Raw genomic sequence first — 21,022 nt, forward strand, 5'->3', positions numbered from 1 at the left:
TCCTATCTTTTTAACCAGAAGAAGATGGAGGTGGTGGGGAGACTGGAGCTTGCATAGAGGAAGACTCACTCTTTTGCATCCTTGCCTCCTAATGGGCAGAATTATATAACACCAAAGGTCGTCGTCTGTTTTATAGGTTGTGAGAAGAGAGATATACAACCAAGTTTTTTATATGCTGCCTCTGCTGTTCTTGACATGAAAAGCTAAAAAATAAAATACAAAGGAAGAGCAGAATTTCCACAGCTTGTTTTCAGGTGAGGAACTCTGGACAAGTTTTCATCTGCTTCTTGAAGGACAATACCATATTACAAGCCAGAACATTATCACACAATGAGGGCGATTATTCGGCATGGTATACAATGTTCTATCTTGATGCCTTGTGGGGCTTAACTACTACAGCTTTTTGTTTTCTGCCTTGGTGTTACCAAAGTTGCAGGAGACCTAATATTTAAGCCTTGACCCGGGTGCCTACTTTGACATCAGCATGCAAGCACAGGTGCATTTTCCACACAGTCAGACACCTTGTTGCTTTTCTTTCTTGCCCTCACTGAGCAACAAAACTGACAGCAGATTTTCAGCTGATCAGCCTAAAAGTCTGGACAAATCTTTCGGGCAATGTCCTAACTTGTTTTCAGTCATATTTCAGGGACCTTTTCCTAAATGTTTTCATTTGGCTAAGTATCAGTTTTGTTAAACTGCAATGGGGAACATGGTTCATTTTGATTCCTGCTCCTTTATTTATGTTACATAGAGATGATCAACAAGACTTCCATTACAAGGCCATTTTTCACACACATCTCTAAGTCAGGACTGTGAAAGGATTTTTGTCTCAAAAGATTTATGGTTATTGTCAGAAGAGAGAAAAAGTGTTTTTTTTTTAATTTACAGTCACTTTTAAAAATGCTTTAAACAGTGCTATTTAAAATTAGCCTCTTTGTACATTTGATTTTTTTTTAATTTCCGCTCTTCTAACTTCAAATGGACAGGTTAGTAATAAATCAATTGCTTTCTCTTTTTCTTTTTACGTACATCTAGCTGTAGAGAAAAAACACCCACGTATGGGTAAGGATTTTTAAAACAATTTTTAAAACAAATCAAAACCTATTCCCTGTCACTAGCAGACCAAATTCTCTGCTGATGTAAATTAGCATAGCTCCACTGAAGTAAACGGAGCAGTGCCAATCTACATATGCAGAGAATTTGGCCCTGTGTGTCTATAAATTAATTGCAGAGGCCAGAGTTGGAAGGTTTCATCAATTTCCTAATACCAGTGTTGGCACTAAACATTTTCACGGTCAGAAATTAGAGCTAAAAATATCCACTGTAAAATTCTCCCATGTAAGATGTTTCCTCTTCAATGCAGGGTTTACAAAAATTTCTCTACCAGCACACTGATACAGGCAACTACTTTCTATGAGAGTTGAGTCTTATTAGTCACTGCATTTTACTGCAGCAAGATGCATGAGTTTGGCTGTTACTGTTCTTCCTTCTCCCCACGATGCACTCCTCTCTCCAGACATAATCTAGGCTTCACTGGTAATTGTGGGTGCTTAACACCTCTGAAAACCAAGCCACTTTTATTAAAGTGACTGTGGTCCTCCTGGTCCAGCTCCAAGTGAAGCCAGTAAGAGTCTTCTCACTGATTCCAATGGGAGCTGGATCAGGCTACACATACACAATTTCTCTCTCTCTCTCTCAAAACTTAAAAATTTGGCTCTCTTTTTCAAAAACTAAATCTTCTCTACAGGTGTAGAATGTATTGCTCGTGGCTTATTTTTGCAGTGTTAAAATCTATTATACAATGTTTTATATTAAATCATTCTGAAGCTATAACAAACTGTGGATGACTAAAGCAAAGTATGAAGCTATGGAGATGCAGTAGTGATGCTGTTTGCACAGATAGGAATTTTGATTTCCAGACTGTAAAAATTCTTTCCAGGTTGACAACTGGCACAGAAAATCTGACGTGAAGATCAGAAGACTGGCTGTAGCAAGGGCTGAAATGGGTAATGGGATTACGGTGATTCTGCATTCTCTGCTCACACCACATTACAAAGCATATTGCAAAAACTATATATATTAATAAAAGCCATCTTTCCTCACAAATGTCAATCAGACATATTTAAAAATTCTAACATCATGGTAAAGTATATTTAGTCTTGGAAAAGTGAATTTAAAGGATATATAATTAATTTAAAGGAATCTTGGCTTTCCGATGAAGTTCCAGTGATTAAATTCTGAAATTGTTTCCTGTGTTGGATTTCCATTAAAGTCAATGGAAAATCTGCCCCTGGACCACTTGAAGGTCTGCGGCTCATATTTTTACCTGTCCCTGGCAGGTCACATGATATTATGCCTTCTTGATAATAGGAAAGCTGTTTTAGAGTTTTTGGTCATTGAAAAATTAAGCCTCCAAGCCCACAGAAAAATGCTTATCTTTATGCAGGTGAGTAGTTCCATTGATGTCACATGACAGAAGCAGAAGTCACTGGGAATGTTCATAAACATAAAGTCAAGCATATATGTAAGTGTTTGCCTTATTCTAACATTTCAGCCACTGTGAAATCTGTCCATGGTATTAAAGTAATCTTACTGCAGAGGCATGCAAAAAAAAAAAAAATTTAAATTAGAAACCAGGAAATATTGTAAAGCTTTATATGACAATCCAATATCTTTTTCTTTTTATTTAAAATGAATAATGTTGTTTGGTGTGAAAAATGGTTTTATTGGACAGGTTTGTGATGACCTAAAATAACTCACTTATGGCTTCTGCCAGGATAAACAACATATTCAAACAACTGGTTACCTTATGAACAGCTAAATTATTCCAGTAGTCCCTGGATTTCAAGTAATCCTCTTTGTCCTGAATTCCCCTTTCACAGCCTCCGGTATGGATATGTTATATTCTTTTATAGTGATTTGCCTTATCTGCTCTTGTAGTACAATACAGGATAGTGAGCAGATCTTACAAACTCATGTCAATAAAACCACCACACACCACCACACCACCATGTACAGTAAACAAGCATGCTCTCTCTCTGTCTCACACACACAGAGTTTTTTTATAATTCTGTATTTCAAAGTGCAGTAGGTCATTACTTTAATACCATGCATTATTTCTTTTTCCTCACAATTGCATGTTTTCAGACTTAGGTGTCCTATTTTAGGCACCTAAATCCATATCTGGGGACATATAAAAGTATGATTTTCAGAGGCGCTGGGATGCAGTTCCTAATGATAGGCATAGTGTTTGATGATATAGTATTTCATTACAGAAGACAATGTCACATATGTATGTGTGGAAGGGGATTTTCCTTCTGCACTTGGATTTTCTTGCTATCAGTGTAGAGTGAGCCCTCTTTAGTGGCGCTATATACTAGATGTTTGTTTGTTTATTTAGATATATGTACTATGGTCCCAATTTAGGAAAGCATAACCTACTCAGGACAGCACTGAGCATAAGCGGAAATGCTGTACTACACAGGGATGGATTTAAGCATATGCTCAAGTGCTTTCCCGAATTAGGGCCTATAAAAAGAGCACCCACCCTCCATCTGCTCTAAGACCCCTTGAGATAACTTAAAATACAAATAAAAATGCACCCCATTATAACTAAACTGCAGTCATTCCAGCCCTTATAACCATCCCCAACTAGCAAACCAGGCAAACGAACCGTTGATACTACCTTTCCTCTTCAACAATAAATCACCCTCACAAGTCTCCCCTGCCCATTTCAAATGTTCAGGGGAAAAAAAAGATGAGCTTTACAACGTCTTAAAGGTCATCAGATTCAGCCTTTCCCGGAGAAAGGTGGGGAGTAAGTTCTAATGCAAAGGAGTCCTAATTCAATCAGATTCCAGCTCTAGCGCTTCTCCTTATCTCAATTGTAGCTCTGTGCCATGATGAGAGAAAGGATCTCTTAGACAGACCCATTTAGTGTATGTCTACACAGCACACTAAGTCTCGGCTCAGACTCAGGTTTGAGCCCAAGTCCAAGCCCCACTTCCATCCGCATAGAAATTAGCCTGATGACATATTTAGTGCAACAGACTATTTTTTTAATCACTGGAAGGAGTTATTCATGTTTCTTGGTGACACCCAAAGATATATATAAAATTAGTTAAGTGGACAAGAATTGCAAGCTTCCACAATGAAGTAGCATCTGAGCTGACTTCACAGAAATAAGGGCAAAGAGTAAGGCAGAAGTACTGCTAAAAATAAAGTGTTAAAAAGTGGCTAAAACAAACAAGCTAAAATGTGTAATTTAATTACAAACACTTTTGTAATTTTTGAATTCACTTAAATGGTTGTAATCTGTGGGATGGGAATGAGTTAGGCGCCTGACTCACTCCACACAAAACAATAACAGGATGAAGACGACGATGAGGTGGCCTATTTAAGTATTTATCCACAGTGGAACAGCCATTGGGCCAGAGAGAGAGAGAGAGAGAGAGAGAGAATGATTCTGTAGTCCGGTGGTTAGGACATCCACCTGGGACACTGGAGACCCAGGGTCCAGTTCCCCGGATCTATTCATTCTTTCATTATTTATCCATAATGGAACAGCTTCAACTGGAGAGATAGAGGGAGCCCCAATATCAGAATATCCATAGCTCAGTTGCTAGACCACTTTTCTAACAGGTGGGAGACACCTGTTCAAAACCTCTCTCTCCATCAAGAAGAGGGGAGAATTGACCTGGGCCTCCCATAGCCATTGGGCTAAAAGTTATGAGGTGTGCAGCAGCATCACCACCACCTCCTCCTTCTCCAGCCAGGTTTTGAATGGCACACTATCCGGGAGATGTGCTCAGAGGCCTCTTACCAGATTGGGCCCCAGACACAACTTAGGCAGGTGAATGCCTGTCTACCTTGGCTTGTGAAACACTTTGGGGCTTAGGTGGGAGATAGGCATCTGGATGCCAAGAGTGAGGTATGCCCAGAGGCCAAAACTTAGGTGCAGACGGAACTTTCACCCTGAAAAGTTAGGCGCTGAGTAAATTTGTGTGTCTACTGGATTTGGCAGGAGTTTGTGAATCACAGTGGATGTAGGCACCGAAAGGCACCTTAGGATGAGATCAGGTGCCTAAATCTGGGGTTTAGGCAACCAAGCACCTGTGCGGATCTGGGCTTAAGTGCTTGGCTGAATTATCACCTTTGTGCTCTTCACACAGGAAACAACAGAACAAACTGAAGGAGAGGTTAGACGACTGACAAATACGTAATAGGCAACGTGTATTTTTTTCCTTACTTAAATGGGATGACATAAAGCAATGAAATTTCATTCTCGGGTGTGAATGTTATTTTTCTTGTCACATTTGTGAAGTATCCACGTCATGAGTATTATGGATTTTCAGATTTGCCATGGGAATCTGTGGTGCCCCGTGCTCTAAGCAATCCAAAGCAACGTAAATGATTTCCCTTTCCACAATAGTTAATCCAGCAGTGACTCAGCCAGAATGTTGATATCAACAGCACCATGGGGTCATTCCATTTTTCTTCATTATGTCCTTGTTAGTAAGAGAAGAGTGATTGCCATACACGGCTATAATTTATCCTTCAACTACTTTACGTATGTTTAATTTTTAACTCTCATTAGATGATTTTTACAATTATTCAAAGTGACAAACCTAAGTAAAATTAAAAGAGAAGTATGAAGGCCTGATTTGGATCTCATTAGGTAAACCACGAGTTAAGGCCATTGAAGTTACTGGTATTATAACATTACAAGATCAGGCCGTAAGACTGTACATACAGTATTGTCAATTTGAAGTTGAGTAGACAAGGTATGATCTCTTACCTTTATCATAGATTTCCTTCAAGACTCCTCGTTTTATAAGCTCCTCTCTGCTTTGCCTCATTGATATTTTTCTTTCCAGAGCTACAATGCAAGGACAAACGTATGATTAAATACAAAAATAAACACCAAGGCAATTTTGAAAGGTCATGTGCTTTTTATAGCATTTATTTTTACTCTCTGGGCCAAATCTTTGTCCAGTTGAAGTCAATGGCAAAAGTCAGTCCCATTAGTATCTGAAACAGAGACAGCCACAACTCCGTAGATTTCCGCTGGTAGTTGTAACATGACTGTTGATACAAATGAATACAGACTGATTTATTGGGGTGCACTTCTGTACTCTCACTGCTTCATCAAACGTATGAGCTAAGCATATTGGAGAGAATTAGAAAGGATGAGGAGAATGGGGTATAATTCACGTGGAAGGGGGGAGAAGGGAAGATGGAAAGAGATTTGAAGCAGCACTGTCAGTGAATGGCATTTGGCTGTGAAATCTTCCCATACCAGATCAGGATGAGCTCATGCCTTAGCTCCTTTAAAGGGCCTGAACCTGCATCTTTGAAGTCAATGGGAATTTTGTCATTAACTTCAGCGGGAGTAAATTCAGGCCCTTATGGCACAATGCAAGACATGTCTGAAGAGGTCTTTCCTCAAAGGAGGCAGTGACATTTATGCTGGCAAGTCCCCTTCCTCCTATAGATTTCTTCCCAAAGAAAGGAGTCTTGTGAAATACACCCCTCATGAAGGGGGAAGTGGAGAATAGGCTATGTTCAGGATGAACGAGAGCCATGTCCTCATCTGGTGTAAATCAGAGAAGTTCCATTAAAGTCAATGAAGCTCCCCTTACCTACACCAGTTAAGGATCTGGCCAAACACGTTATAATTCTTATTTTGGTGCCTAAATACCATGGTGATCAGGGAACCAGAAAGACAGATAGAATCATGCTGTTTGATTAGTTCAACAATAATTTTAAAGCAATGTCCAGTTAACCAAGACATCAAAAAGTAATTGGCCTTATCTGTCCATTCAGGCATGTATCGGAGAGTGAGCAAGGGGTGCATAAAATGATGCATAGGGTTTACTGAGATTTTGTGTGCTCTGTGAGAAACCAAGGCATAGCTTGCCAAAAAGGAAGCATAGTCAAGGGCAAATCCCTAGAGCCATATGCTCTCCTGTCAGATCCAGCACACAAAAAATGAACTAGGAGGAAGCAACTTCAAGCTGTGCAAGACAGATTTAAAGTGAAAGAGGCACTGAAATGACTTTTTCTTCCCCTCCAAACATGAGAACATAACCACTGGTTGTGCGGCTGCGAGTTCTCTGTTCTTCAAGTCAGGAGACACTGCGTACTTGGAGGATGGGTGAGGTTTATATTGACAACTTGTTTGCTATTAGATATATGCTGTGTGATGATCAGTTTTAAGATACTAAGGCCTGGGCCCTGGTGCCTATTATAACTCTGCTTATAAAAGGTACGGTGTCTGATGGAAGTAATTTCTGTCTCTCCTTTTTTATCTAATTTTTAGATTTGATTATATATCTCTCAAGATAAAAAAATAAAAACAAGTAGTCAACATCTAACATCTGAAAAAAGCAATATATGAACATTTGTGTATATTAAACACACTTACATTTCCTTACACACTGAAATCCCAGAATGATCATCATATCATCTTGAACATGTCCAATTGACCTCTAATGTCAATTAGCCTTTAAAGGCTGTTCTCTATACTGGAATAGAAGGCTTCAGACCCAATACCCCATCACCTTCTACAGTTTTATGTCTATATGTATGTCCCAGATGATATTATCTGCTGCTTTGATCACCCTCTACATTTAACATAACAAATCTCTTACAAGAGACCTAATAGCTATACAATATGGATAATATTTTCAAAAGTGACTTCGATATTTAGGAGCCTACGTCCCACTGACTTTCAGTGAGATTTAGACTCCTAAGTACCTAAGACACTTTTGAAATGAGCCTTAGGGTACATCTACACTCCAAGCTGGAGGAACAAATTCCAACTCAAGGAGACATAGCTGTGCTAGCTCTGATCAAACTAGTGTACTAAAAATAGAAGTATAGCCGTGGCAAGAGGGGCTAGCCGCCCTGAGTACATGCACAGCATCTTTGACTGGTATGGTCTCAGGACAGCAAGTCAGTGGCTACTCTCTATTTTTGGTGCACTAATTTGAGCACAGCCAGCGAGAGTATGTCTCCTTGAGCTGGAATTTACGCTTGCAGCTCAAAGTGTAAACATACCCTTAGTCACTTTGGCCCTTTTGAAAATTTTACACTTTGTGCATTTTGCTGAGTGTTGGATCTAAATAAGCTGAAACACACATCTTGCTATCAAGGGCTTTGCATTTTTGAAAGCCTGGTTATTTGTCTTGATTATCTGACAAAACAGCAAACAGTAAATGAAGACAAAATAGGCCAACAAGCACCAGAAAATGATTACACAGGCTAAAAAAGTAATTCAATAGATCCCATAAGAAGCATCAAAAAGCCAAATTACCAGTTCAACAGGTTTTCTAATGATGAACTGTTATTAACTACCAGAACAATAAAAACAGCAAACTCAGCTTTGCAAGATACATGAGATACATGCATGGAGAGGCTCCCCAATGGCTAGAAGACTAGGCAGTTTTGCAATCGACTTCAATGGGCCCAGGAGTTCACCCTTGGACTCTAAGGAGGGTAGGGTGACCAGATGGCAAATGTGAAAAATTGGGATGGAGGTGGGGGAGTTATCGGAGCCTAAAAGCCCCAAATCTCTGGACTATCCCTATAAAATCAAGACATCTGGTCACCCTAAAGGAGGTTAATGAGCACAACTCCTACAGATTTTCATCACTAGCAGAAGTTCCATTGATTATGAATAAGGCTAGGTTTTAGTGACGGGTATTTTTAGTAAAAGTCATGGACAGCTCATGAGCCATGAATTTTTGTTTACTGCCCGTGACCTGTCCATGACTTTTACTATATGCCCCTAAGTAAAACTTGGGAGGGGGTGACTTGGGGGAGCAGCCCTGGGGGTGCCATGGATACTCTGGGGAGCGCGCCCTCAGGGGGCACCACGGGTATGCAGGGGAGGGACGTGGCCTGGGAGGGGCGCCATGGGTACTCGGGGGGGGAGGGGGGTTGTGGGGGCTGGGGCAGGTTCCCTACACGGCTCCTGGGAAGCGGCGACCTCCAGCTTCTAGCTCCATGTGCTGCCTCTGCTCCACCCCAAGCCCCGATTCTGCAGCTCCCATTGGCTGGGAACCATGGCCAATGGGAGTTGTGGGGGTGGTGCCTGTGGGTGGAGGTAGTACCTGGAGCTAGGAGCTGAGGGAGGGGCATTCCTGTCACACTTCCGGGGAGCCCCCCCCCAGGTAAGTACTACCCCACATCCCAATCCCTAGCCCTGAGCCACCCCCCCACCCAAACTCCTGCTGCTGGAGGCCCGGGGGGGAGGGGAGACCAAGACTGCCCCAGCAGCAGCTGGTGCAGCTGGCCCAGGGGCTGCCTGAGCTGCTTAGGTCCTCTTTACGATAAATTCCCACTGGCTTCAGTGGGAGTCTGCCTGAGTAAATGCTTCAAGATCCTGCCATTTTATATTTCCTTGGATTAGGTGGGATTTTATGCTGCCCTGTTTTGGCATTGTTTTTAAAGCTTTGCTCTTTTTAAACACTGAGCACAGTGAGGTCCTGAGCCTGTCCCCATTGAACTAAATGATAAAACTCTGACTGACTTCAGTGGTGCAGGACGTGGCCTTAAATAAATAGGAAAAACTTAAGCCTGTTGAACTGTTTTTTCAACAACTCTGAGAAAATCTCTCATTTCTCATTCATTTAAAACAGTGAAGTGCATTCACTCTGCCTAACGGTACCTCTCTACAGGAAACCAAGTTGGAAGAAATATCACCAAAATAACAACACCTGCTTACAGGCAGCAGCACTGTTCACTGAATGGAGATACTGAGAGTGTCAAGTATTGCTAAACGATATTTTGAAAATTAATATACTAAACTGTACCTTGGGCAGCTAGATAACCAATGTATATTGTATCTATATACATATGTATACACACAGAAATATGTGTGTGTGCATGCACAGTACATACATGTGCAGATGGACCAAATTATTCTCTCTCTCTCTCTCTCTCACACACACACACACACACACACACTCTCTCTCTCTCTCTCTGTTTAGTCCATAGTTCACTCCGTAAGGCATTACAAGTAACATTTCTTTTATACTCAGGAAGAAGCATAAGTGAAGAGCTTCAGCCCACGCCATTCTACACCCTGCGGAATCAAAACCAGTGTTAACGAATAAGGTAATTTCATGGATAGAAGTCAACATTTCAGAGAGGCAGACATTAGGTTTTAGTCAAACAGTCCTAATCAGAAAGACAAGAAATAGTGAAAAAAATCACAGCAGACAGAGTCCCCTCTTCAAAATAATTGGATAGCCAGACAGCTAAGTAGAGAGAAATGCTTCCCACACACACAGAGAGGCTATTTTTTTAGGCTAAATTATGTAGAAGTCTAAACATAGATTGTTTAGGATGATTGTCTGCACACCAGCTTCTTCACAGTCCTTGTAGCAAAGTTGTGCTTGTCATAGTCATCACAGCAGAAGATGATACAAAAGCTTCTGTTCAAAACTTGGGCTAAAAACAAGAACTTTGCTCTTTTTTAAAAAAAAGTCTCCTGTGTCCATTAGAAAGGATATGGCAGCTACACTCAAAGAATTAATCACCTACCCTACTGAACCAGAGTTTAGTTACCAAAATATCTACAGGAAGGGCTTGTCAGGCTGTTCATCTAAGGACAGCTCTGAGTGACAGCAGGACCTGATGATATTAAAACTCAAGAACCAATAATTTTTCTTTATTAGGACTCTTCTCCCCACCAAACAAGTCCTGTATATTTATGTGCATGTTCTCCTTAAGGTGCTGCGGAATCAGGGTGAGATAATCACAAATGCACAACTTACAGTTCATAAAGCCTACGTGTAAAACTCATAGCGAACTAACAGCTTGAACAATGTGAACTACCTGCAGAGCTCAGAATTACCCTGACAAAGACTGAAAGCTCTTTTGCCAAGGATTTTTTTCAAAGGAGGAAGCTGGTACAGCATAAAGTTATTCACTATGTACTTAGAAGGGATCTATTCATAAGAGAAGAAAAATAAAGACCTTTATGAATTAACCTTTGATTCTTGAGAACCTTGTAACTTCAGTGATGGGGAAAATTAAGTATAATTAATATTTAAGATGTATTCCTTCCATTGGGATTTTTACTAGTGATATATTGATTAACCTTGTTTTGTCCATTCATACAATATGGTTCCTTTTCCAGGAGGATATAAATCATTTGCAAGCTCTTGCTATAGGAATTAATTAAGTTTTAAAATGGTATTCTGCTATCAAAGTAAATGAACTAGTTTTTAAATAAACCAATTTTCAGTTGCTGGTTTCTAGACAAAGAGGACACGTACATGGGCACACAGAGAGAGCATATTTTGCTACTCTGATCTACAGTATACGGTTTCCTATCTGGTTTGATAAAATTAAAGATAAGAAATATTTTTATTTACATTTCTGAGCCAGTGTTTTTGAGCCTTTTTAAAAGCAGGGTCACCCCCCTGTTATTCAAGTAGCGCTTTTCTCTGTGACTGATCCATGAAAATCAGAACAGTCTAGACAAGGTCACAAGGATTTCCTGCCCCTTCATTCTGGAAACATACCACTATTTTGTCTTTATTCCTTTAATAAACCCTTATGCTCCACGATAACAGTGATCATGGACTGTTTCCAGCTGAGAAGGTGAAGCATACAGCTGCCTGTGTGCCCAGTGCTTAAGCTGCTGCATTAAACCGCCACAGAGACATTTATGTAGTGAGGAAACATCAGCCAATCAACCCTTCCTACCCATCTCTCCCAGACCAACCCTTGTCACCTCTGTAGCACATCAGCGTCCCCAGCACATATATGAGAGAAGATTGCCACTCTTTGCACAACATACCATGCTGCTGATTAAACTACAGGGATGACAATCAACACTCAAAATAATCTGCTCTAGTCAGATGGATCTTAATCTTGCTCTTGTGTGAGGCTGCCCCCTCGGCTTTCCTCTAAGGGAACACTGTGGCATGCTTAGTCTGAATTCTTCCTTTTAAAGACCACTGTATTTTTCATTGGTCATGTAGTCAACAGAGGTCATTACAACATGGCAAGAGCTCTCTCTTTTGTAAACTATATCTGGAATCAATATTCGGAATTTGCTTTTCTAATATTCCAAATATGGATAGTTAGAAAATAAATGTAAGTTACTGGCTTCATGGTGTGAAGATACACAAACATGCACCATTCCCTTTAGAATTATGAAGGAGGAGAGATATGTATTTTCATGAGATACTCACATGAGAGGCACCAGTAAACTGTGTATTAAGACATCCTGAAACTTGTTTTTCACACACATGGAGTTTCTAGGTAGTCAGCTAGTATCCTATTTGATTTAAATGAGTAGCTTTGAAAAGAGAAATAACGTGGATGAAAGTCTCAGACAGAGCAGGGCAAAACTCACAGGTTCCAGTTCACAGGAGGCTCAATTAATTTTTGGTTTGTTTCATTTAGGGTGACCAGATGGCAAGTGTGAAAAATTGGGATGGAGGAGGGGGGATGGGGTAATAGTTGCCTATATAAGACAAAGCCTCTACTATTGGGATGGTCCTGACAACATTGGGACATCTGATCATCCTAGTTTCATTTCACATGAGTTGACATCCCTGAGTTTTGCTTTGGGTCTGTGGTTTGAATGAACTTTAAAGTCAAAGTAAGCTCAGCTGAACTACTGAATTTTGTCTTTTTTAGAACTGAAAGTGAACAAACTCACTCAGTTTTGCATGGTTTCAGGGTAGATAAAAATCAATGATTTAAAAATAAAATTAAAAAAATTGGATTTTTTGATAAAATGCTTTTTGAGGAAAAAACCTATCGAAGGATAGTTTTAATTAAGATACTTTATAGCTCAAAGATATCTCATCATGGAATAGGGATTATAAATTCTAATTCTATAGTATGAGACAATATATTTATGTTTATGTAATGTTTAAGAAAAGTTTTGTAAATGAGTTCCAATAGTTCATGGATTAGGGACCCAATTTTATGGGATTCCAGGAGCTTCTGTATAGATTATTTAGGTTAATCTTTCTATCTACCCAATGGGACTCAGTGCTCTGTCTAGAAGATAACATTAGAGATGCTTAGTTTTGCAGTTCTCAAACTGGATTTGTGACTCCAGAGATAACATGTTTGTTAACAACAAAAATGTTTTTAAATAAATAAAGAATATATAGAGGTGAGAAATAACAGACCTCAACCCTATTGTCCCTCTGCAAATTTGTGTACACAGAGTCAATCCCTTACCTTTCAGAAAGTTCAATGAATAGAAGATTGTTGGGGGTGGAATAGATCTGGACAAGGAGAAGAAGTCTGGAGATAAATGTGAGAAGGGAGGGACAGACAGTAGAAACAAAAGTGAAACTGTTTGAGCAGCATATTCCAGAAGTCTTGAGGTCTTTCTGAGTGTAGCCTTCATTGATTTGAGATCTACCATACCATTCTCTCACTAGAAGGGAAAACCTATAATGGCAGCAGGCCGTAAAAGAGACCCAGTTTGGGAATATTTTAATGAAGTTCCTCTACCTGTGGGTACGACAGGCATGCATGCAAAATGCAAACAGTACAACAAAGAAATGCAAGGCCTGGTTGCCTCAATGAAACAACATCATGAGAACTGTTCCTTCTCAGGAGGAAGCTGCGTTGAAGATGATGAAAGGAACATGTCTGAACATGCAGGATCTTCAGGTTGGTAAACTTTTTTATTTCATACTTCTTTCTTAAGGACTGCCTGTTTTCCTTCTGGTCTGTTCTCGAATTCTCATGTTTGAGCAAAAAATATAGTTGTTACTCTATGGTACTATCATTTTAGATGCAGTTGTGATAAAAAATAAATAGCTGAAATAGGCAGATCTTCCTTTTACAATTTCACCTTTAAAGTAGTACTGAGTGTCAGTGAATGCAATGAGTAATACTAAATGAGCAGTATGGTAATAATTAAATAACTGCATTGACTTATTTTGTTTAGGAGAATCCATCCTCAACATACAGGATTCTGAAGACTATCCACCTTCAAGATCACCATCATTTCCTATAGTTTCAGAGTTATCCGCCAATTATAGTGTTTCAGTCACATCATGTATGTCACATAGCCACAGTATATCACCTGTAGCAAAAAGAAAACAAAATCTCCATCATCCAGAAACAACCATAGAGAAGTTTGTGATAAGAACCAGCAGATTACAAAAAGAGGTAATTGATGAAAAAAATTTCCTGGTTTGTTTATGCAACAAACTCTCCTTTCTGTATGATTGAGAACCCACACTTCATTAACATGGTTCAGTCATTAAGACCAGGATACAGTCCACCCAACAGAGCAGATGTCGCAGGGAAATTGCTGGATAAAGTGTATGAAAGAGAAATTGAGCAGTATGCAAAAGGTCTAGAGGATAAAATTGTTAACCTGAGTCTTGATGGGTGGAGCAATGTCCACAATGATTCTGTTGTATGTGGTTGTGTGATAACAGAAGAAGGGAATGTCTTCCTTACAGAAACAATTGATACATCAGGAAATGCACACTTCCTGATGTATCAATACTTACAAGAATACTTACAAGAAGTAGCAGTAAAAGCTATAACAAACTGTGAAAAAAAATTCAAATGTCTAGTACACAGTTTGGTCACAGACAAAGAGAAGATGAGAAGAAATTATTTAGAAGAGAGTGAAGAGAGTCCCAAGCTAATAACATATGGTTGCAGTGCTCATTTGATGCACCTCGCAGCCAAAGACTTCAGTGTTCCAGAAATAAAAGCTAATGTTAAAATTGCAAAATACTTCTGTAACAACCACTTTGCAGCAGCTGCTCTGAAAAAAGTGGGAGGAACCAAGCTAACTCTCCCACAAGACGTGCGATGGAACTCAGTAGTGGACTGTTTTGAGCACTATATCAAGAACTGGCCTAATCTGATGACAGTTTGTGGACAAAATCATGAAAAAATAGATAGCATTGTCACAGTCAAAGTTCTCAACATTGGGCTTAAGAGAAATGCTGAACACATGCCGAGTACCCTGAAGCCTATTTCTGTAGCCTTGAACAAAATGCAGGGAAATAGCTGTTTTATTGCTGATGCTGTTGAAATTTGGAAGGAACTGAGTGAGATCTTAAAGAGAGAAATATGCAATGACAGAGTTAAATTACAGGCATTAAAAAAATGAATGGGACAAGCACTATCTCCAGCTCCTTTTCTTGCAAATATTCTCAATACTCGGTACCAGGGTCAAACCTTAACTGCTGAAGAAGAGGAGTTGGCTATGACACGGACATCCAGCAATCATCCCTCCATAATGCCAACTATAATAAACTTCAGAGCTAAGGGTGAACCAGTCAAGAAATATATGTTTGCTGATGATGTTTTAAAGAAAGTCACACCAGTGAACTGGTGGAAGTCACTTAAACACTTGGATTCAGAGACTGTTGAAGTGATCATCTCACTTTTAACAGGAGTAGCTTTTTCTGCCGGTGTAGAAAGAATATTTTCCTCCTTTGGACTAATTCATTCCAAACTGAGAAATCGTTTGGGACCTGAAAAAGCAGGAAAGCTTATTTTTCTTTTCCAGATTATGAACAAACAGGAAAATGAAGGTGAAGACGACTGAGTTAGCTGCAGAAGCTAATATTTTAAGTTTTTCATGTTGACCTGGTTGACATAGTCGATTTAATTTTTATTTTTTTGAAAAAAATATTTCATTTAACTATTTTAGTTAAAAACAATTTTAACAAAAACAAACCTGATTTTAAAAAACTTGAATGTTTAACTAAATTAAAAAATTCATATGCTTGTTTTGTTAAAATATTATATGTTTGCTGTTGAAGAAAAAAATCCAGAATACTTAACGTTGTTGTTTTAGTTAAATAAAACAATTTAAAAGTCTGTCTGGTAATGTTCTTCTCCTAATACAGCATGGCAAGAAAATCCTCCAAATATTAATGATTAACCTGTTGAATTGGAGATAGGTCACCTCCCAACGACTTCATAAATATTTCCTTCAATTACCTTTGGTAAATGAAATAACCAAACAATCTGATATAGCTGTAAAACTAATCTGAAAAGTTTTCAAAATAAATCACTTTAAAAATGTATAGTGTATACCTTCTAAAAATGAAACCTACGTCTATCTCTGAGTTGTGAAGAATATGTATTAAGAGTATAACAACCAACAAGCATGCACTTTTATGTAGAAATCCATGATTAAATCGAGTCTTCCTGAGTCGTGATTTAAATCAGATCTACCCTGCATGGTTTCAAATCAAACCCATATAATCACTCCCCAGAACCTGTGAGGAGGGAAGAGAGTTCAAAAGAGTGTGCTTCATTACAGAGAAGCTTCTGGCAAACCTGGACCATGTTTACAATTATATACAAAAGTTTTGTATCTCTTTAGTCTCAGCCTTGGTTTTGGGGCCATAACACTTTCCACAAGGTAAGATTCATGCAAATCACTATCTACAAAGCAGGAGGCCATTATTTCTTTGTGGTGTCCACATACCAGGACTTCTTTCTGGTCTCAACCACAGCTTGTGCTGCCACACTGCAATATTATAAAACATGTGAGTCAGTGACGGAGAGAGATGCGGGGGTGGGGGGGTATGAAGTTATGTGCGTTTTTTTTTTAATTTGCTGAGCTTACACAAATGGCAAAAGAGTGAATTGCATTTCTAAATCAGTGAACACTTAAATGACAGAGAAAAGTAATTCCCTCCACTGCAGCAATTACTGACTGAAATTATATGGTTTATGTTATACAGGAAAGACTAAGAATAAATAACAACAATAATACCAAGCTCTTATATAGCACTTCTCATCAGTAGATCTTAAAATATTTTCCAAAGGAGACCGTTATAATTATCCCTGTTTTACAGCTGGGGAAACTGAGGCACAGAGGGGTGAAGTGACTTATCCAAGGTCACTTCAACAGATCGGTGGCAGGAGCAGGAATAGAATCTAGGTTCCCTGAGTCCCATTCCAGTGCCCTATCCAATAGAATGGGGTGGGCAAACTATGTCCTGCAGGCCGCGACTGGCCTGTCAGATGTTTTAATCTGGCCCTCGAGCTCCCGCCAGGGAGCGGGGTCGGGGCTTGCCCTGCTCCACGCATGCTGTAGCTCCACACAGCTCCCGGAAGCAGCGGCATGTCCCCCTCTGACTCCTACGTGTAAGGGCAGTAGGGGCTCCGCAACCAATGGGAGCTGCAGGGGCGGTGCCTGCGGACGGGCCAGTGCACAGAGTTGCCTGGCCACGCCTCTGTGTAGGAGCCAGAGGGAGGACATGCCACTGCTTGAGGTAAACGCCGGCTGGAGCCTACACCCCTGACCTCCTCCCGCCCCCCAAGCCCCTGCCCCAGCCCTGATCCCCCTCCTGCTCTCTGAACCCCTTGGTCCCAGGCTGGAGCACCCTCCTGCACCCCAAACCCCTCATCCCGAGCCCCACCCAGAGCCCGCACCCCCAGTTGGAGCCCTCATCATCCCCACCCACCTCGCACCCCAATCCCCTGCCCCACCTCGGAGCCCTGTCCTGCACTCTAAACTCCTCATTTCTGGCCCCACCTCAGAGCCCGCACCCCGAGCCGGAGCCCTCATTCCCTCCCGCAGCCCAATTTCACAAGCATTCATGGCCCACCATACAATTTCCATACCTAGATGTGGCCCTCAGGCCAAAAGTTTGCCCACCCCTGCACTAGAAGATGGTCAAAATCATCCCTTCTAGTCTTAAAATCTATCAATCTATGACTGATTAAGACAATTAAAATAACTGATTAAAATCAACTAGAAGCCAGAATGAATCTTGTTCATGTTATTCCCATCCTTTGTACTGAAACTGGCTTTATTGTAGACAGTGACTCACTTAAGTCATGGGAAGAACCTAGCAGTGCTTCTTGTTTACACAGAAATTGGGATCAAGGAGAGCACCTAGTTTGTGTCTCTCTTCATCCCCTATGATAGTCCGACTATTGAACACTTCATAGTGAGCTGGAATAGTCAGTGCCCCTTGACTTCACTACCGAGAGTACCAGACAGGCACCATGAAAGGTTCGATTACTTAATGGCATCACAGTCACCTGTCACTGCGCATATGCACCTTCTAGTACAGAAAGCAGAACCTTTCAGATCAACAAACTCCGGCCTGTATCACATAAGCTAAAGGAGAATCTGTCAATTGTGGCAGAATTAGGGCTTGTTTGTTACACCCTCTTTAGGTCAGCTGCCAGAAAGCATAGCTATTTGATCTGTTGCAGTCATGACATTCCTTCCAGCAGACAACAGATGTACCAACAGAGGTGCCAACTCAGCATCATCAGGAAGTTCCCTCTCATCTAGAGCTAGTCAAATCAGCAATCACAACATTTTATCGAGGAAAAAACCCCCCCCAAACCTTTGTGTTTTTAAAAAAAAAAAATGTCAAAATTTGAAAAATTGCAGCCACTTCTACTCTCCTTCTCTACAACCGGGCATTCCATATGGCTGGGTGCACTCACTGAGTGCTTCTGATAGGTGAGCTGTGCACAAAATACAGATGCATCAGTTGGGAGAGTCCTCCTGTGCTCAGTGGTCCACTTTTTCTACATAAAGCCAGACAGATACCCAATAAAAGGCACTGATCAGCAGACCAGGAACAGTGTGACAGATGAATCTACATTGTTGGAGGAAGTCTTGTGAAATTACACGTCCTCACTCCCCGATACCCACTTGGAGAATAGTGGATCAAACTATATATCCTATGATTACTAACTACAGGGTCAAATATCAGTTGCCCCAGTCAGTAACCACAGGGAAGGAAAGGAACCATTTCTACTTCTCACTTGGATTTTGGCAAAAGAAAGTAATACTGAATATTTTAATTAATGTCAGACTTAAATAAAACTGTAGATCTGCACAGCTGATTAGCAAACATATAGTAAACTGCCAGAAGAAAGGATCAGAAAATATGAATACAAAATCAAATCTCTAAACAGAGAATTACAGGAGCTAATCAAAATGCTGCAGACCACATTAAACAGAGAAGACCATGATAAAGTAATAGGATTCAGAAACATGGCTTACAATCAAGAATTCAGTAAACACAAGCAAATCCAGATAAGTAAAATGTGAACAACTCTATGAAACATAACTAACAGAAGGAACTGAACTAGAGAAATCAGAAATCCAATCCAAAACCAGACAGACTGCAAATCTATCTATAGCAGGATTGAAAAGCAATCAAAGGAAAGCCATTCTAGGAAAGGGGGCTAAATTTCCAGCCAGCTGCAAAGTAACTCAACATAATGGATTCCTCAGGCCAAACAGAGGAAGCCTGACAGAAGATGAATAAATGAACAGACAAGAAATAAAACAGGACATCTCAAGCAAAACAATGGAAGGAACTGTCAGGAGGAAAATCAAAGAGAACATAACTCTGAATTAATGCAAGGCCACACATCTCTGAAGAAAGTTGTCATCTCTCATCTCTCCAGCTGATAAACAGAGACCCACAATCTTCATGAGTAGATATCATGCCACTATCAGATAGTAACAGCAGCAACAGCAAACTACGCAGACTGGTGAAGAAACAGAACACGCAGCCAGGGTTTTGCCAAAAGCACATGGAAGTGTCTCTATTAACGCTAGGTCTGCCCTGGCTTTCATAGACTCAGACCATAGTACAAGACCCCTCGTGGCAGTATCAAGTCTACCTGAGGAGATGTTTGCATCAGTCAAAGTTGTCTCATAGACTTTAAGGCAAGAAGGGATTGACGTGATCATCTAGTCTGACTTCCTGCACATCGCAGGTCACAGAACCTGACCCACCCAGTCCTGTAATAGACCCCTAACTTCTGGCTGAGTTACTGAAGTCTTCAAATCATGATTTAAAAAGACTCAAGTTAGAGAGAATCCACCATTTACTCTAGTTCAAACCAGCAAGTGACCTGTGTCCCCTGAGGGGGGGAAGCAACCCCCTCCCAGGGTCTCTGCCAATCTGACCTGTGGGAAAATTCCTTCCTGACCCCAAATATGGCAATCAGTTAAACCGTGAGCGTGTGGGTGAGATCCACCGGTCAGACACCTGGGAAAGAATTTGCTGTAATAACTCAGAGCCTTCCCCAGAACTTTACTCCTTTGATGGTTAAAAACCTCCATCTAATTTTAAGCCTAAACTTGTTGATGGCCAGATTATATCCATTTGTTCTTGTGTCAACATTGGCCCTTAACTTAAATAACTCCTCTCTCTCCCTGGTGTTTGTCCCCATGTATTTATAGAGTGCACTCACATCTCCCCTCAGCCTTTGCTTAAGCTAAACAAACCAAACTCCTGAAGTCTCCCTCTTATAAGGTAGGTTTTCTATTCTTCTGATCATCCTCATAGCCCTTTTCTACACCTGTTCCAGTTTCAATTCATCTTTGTTAAATTTGGGAGACTAGAATTGCACACTATATTCCAGATGAGGTCTCACCAGTGCCTAGCATAATGGTAATAACATTTCCCTATCTCTACTGGCAATACCTCGCTTGATGCGTCCTAAGATTGCAATTAGCCTTTTTCATGGCCAATCACACTGGTGGCTCATAGTCATCATGTGATCAACCAATACGCCCAAGTCTTTTTCCTCCTCTGTTGCTTCCAAATGATATGTCCCCAACTTATAGCAAAAGTTCTTGTTGTTAGTGCAAAGTGCAAGGTCATGAACTTAGGAACTATTAAATTTCATCCCATTTCTATTATTCCAGTTTTCAAGGTCATCCATATTTTCTTTTGTAGGGTTTCCAGGTGTCCGGTTTTCGACCAGAACATCTGGTCAAAAAGGGACCCTAGCAGCTCCGGTCAGCACCGTTTACCAGGCCGTTAAAAGTGCGATCGGCGGTGCAGTGGGGCTAAGGCAGACTCCCGGAAGCAGCGGCATGTCCCCTTCAGCCTCCTACGCATAGGGGCAGCCATGGGGCTCTGCAGGCTGCCCCACCCCAAGTGCTGGTTCCACAGCTCCCATTGGCCAGGAACCAGAGCTGATGGGAGCTGCAGGGGCGGCGCCTGCAGATGGGGCAGAGCCCAGAGCTGCCTGGCTGTGCCTCTGTGGAGGAGCC

The 21,022-nt window shown here is 40.7% G+C and overlaps 1 protein-coding gene across 9 annotated transcripts in view; it reads right to left on the reverse strand.

The window, feature by feature from the left end:
- PHACTR1 (phosphatase and actin regulator 1) overlaps positions 1–21,022 on the reverse strand; it is a 430,831-nt gene that overhangs the window by 103,254 nt on the left and 306,555 nt on the right. For all 9 annotated transcript variants that reach the window (XM_074944870.1, XM_074944866.1, XM_074944872.1 and 6 more), the window contains one exon: positions 5,798–5,878. In XM_074944870.1, the coding sequence (XP_074800971.1) occupies positions 5,798–5,878 (81 nt within the window). The remainder of the gene's footprint in view (positions 1–5,797; positions 5,879–21,022) is intronic.

The sequence above is a fragment of the Natator depressus genome, chromosome 2 (assembly GCF_965152275.1).
Source record: "Natator depressus isolate rNatDep1 chromosome 2, rNatDep2.hap1, whole genome shotgun sequence".
NCBI lineage: Eukaryota > Metazoa > Chordata > Testudines > Cheloniidae > Natator > Natator depressus.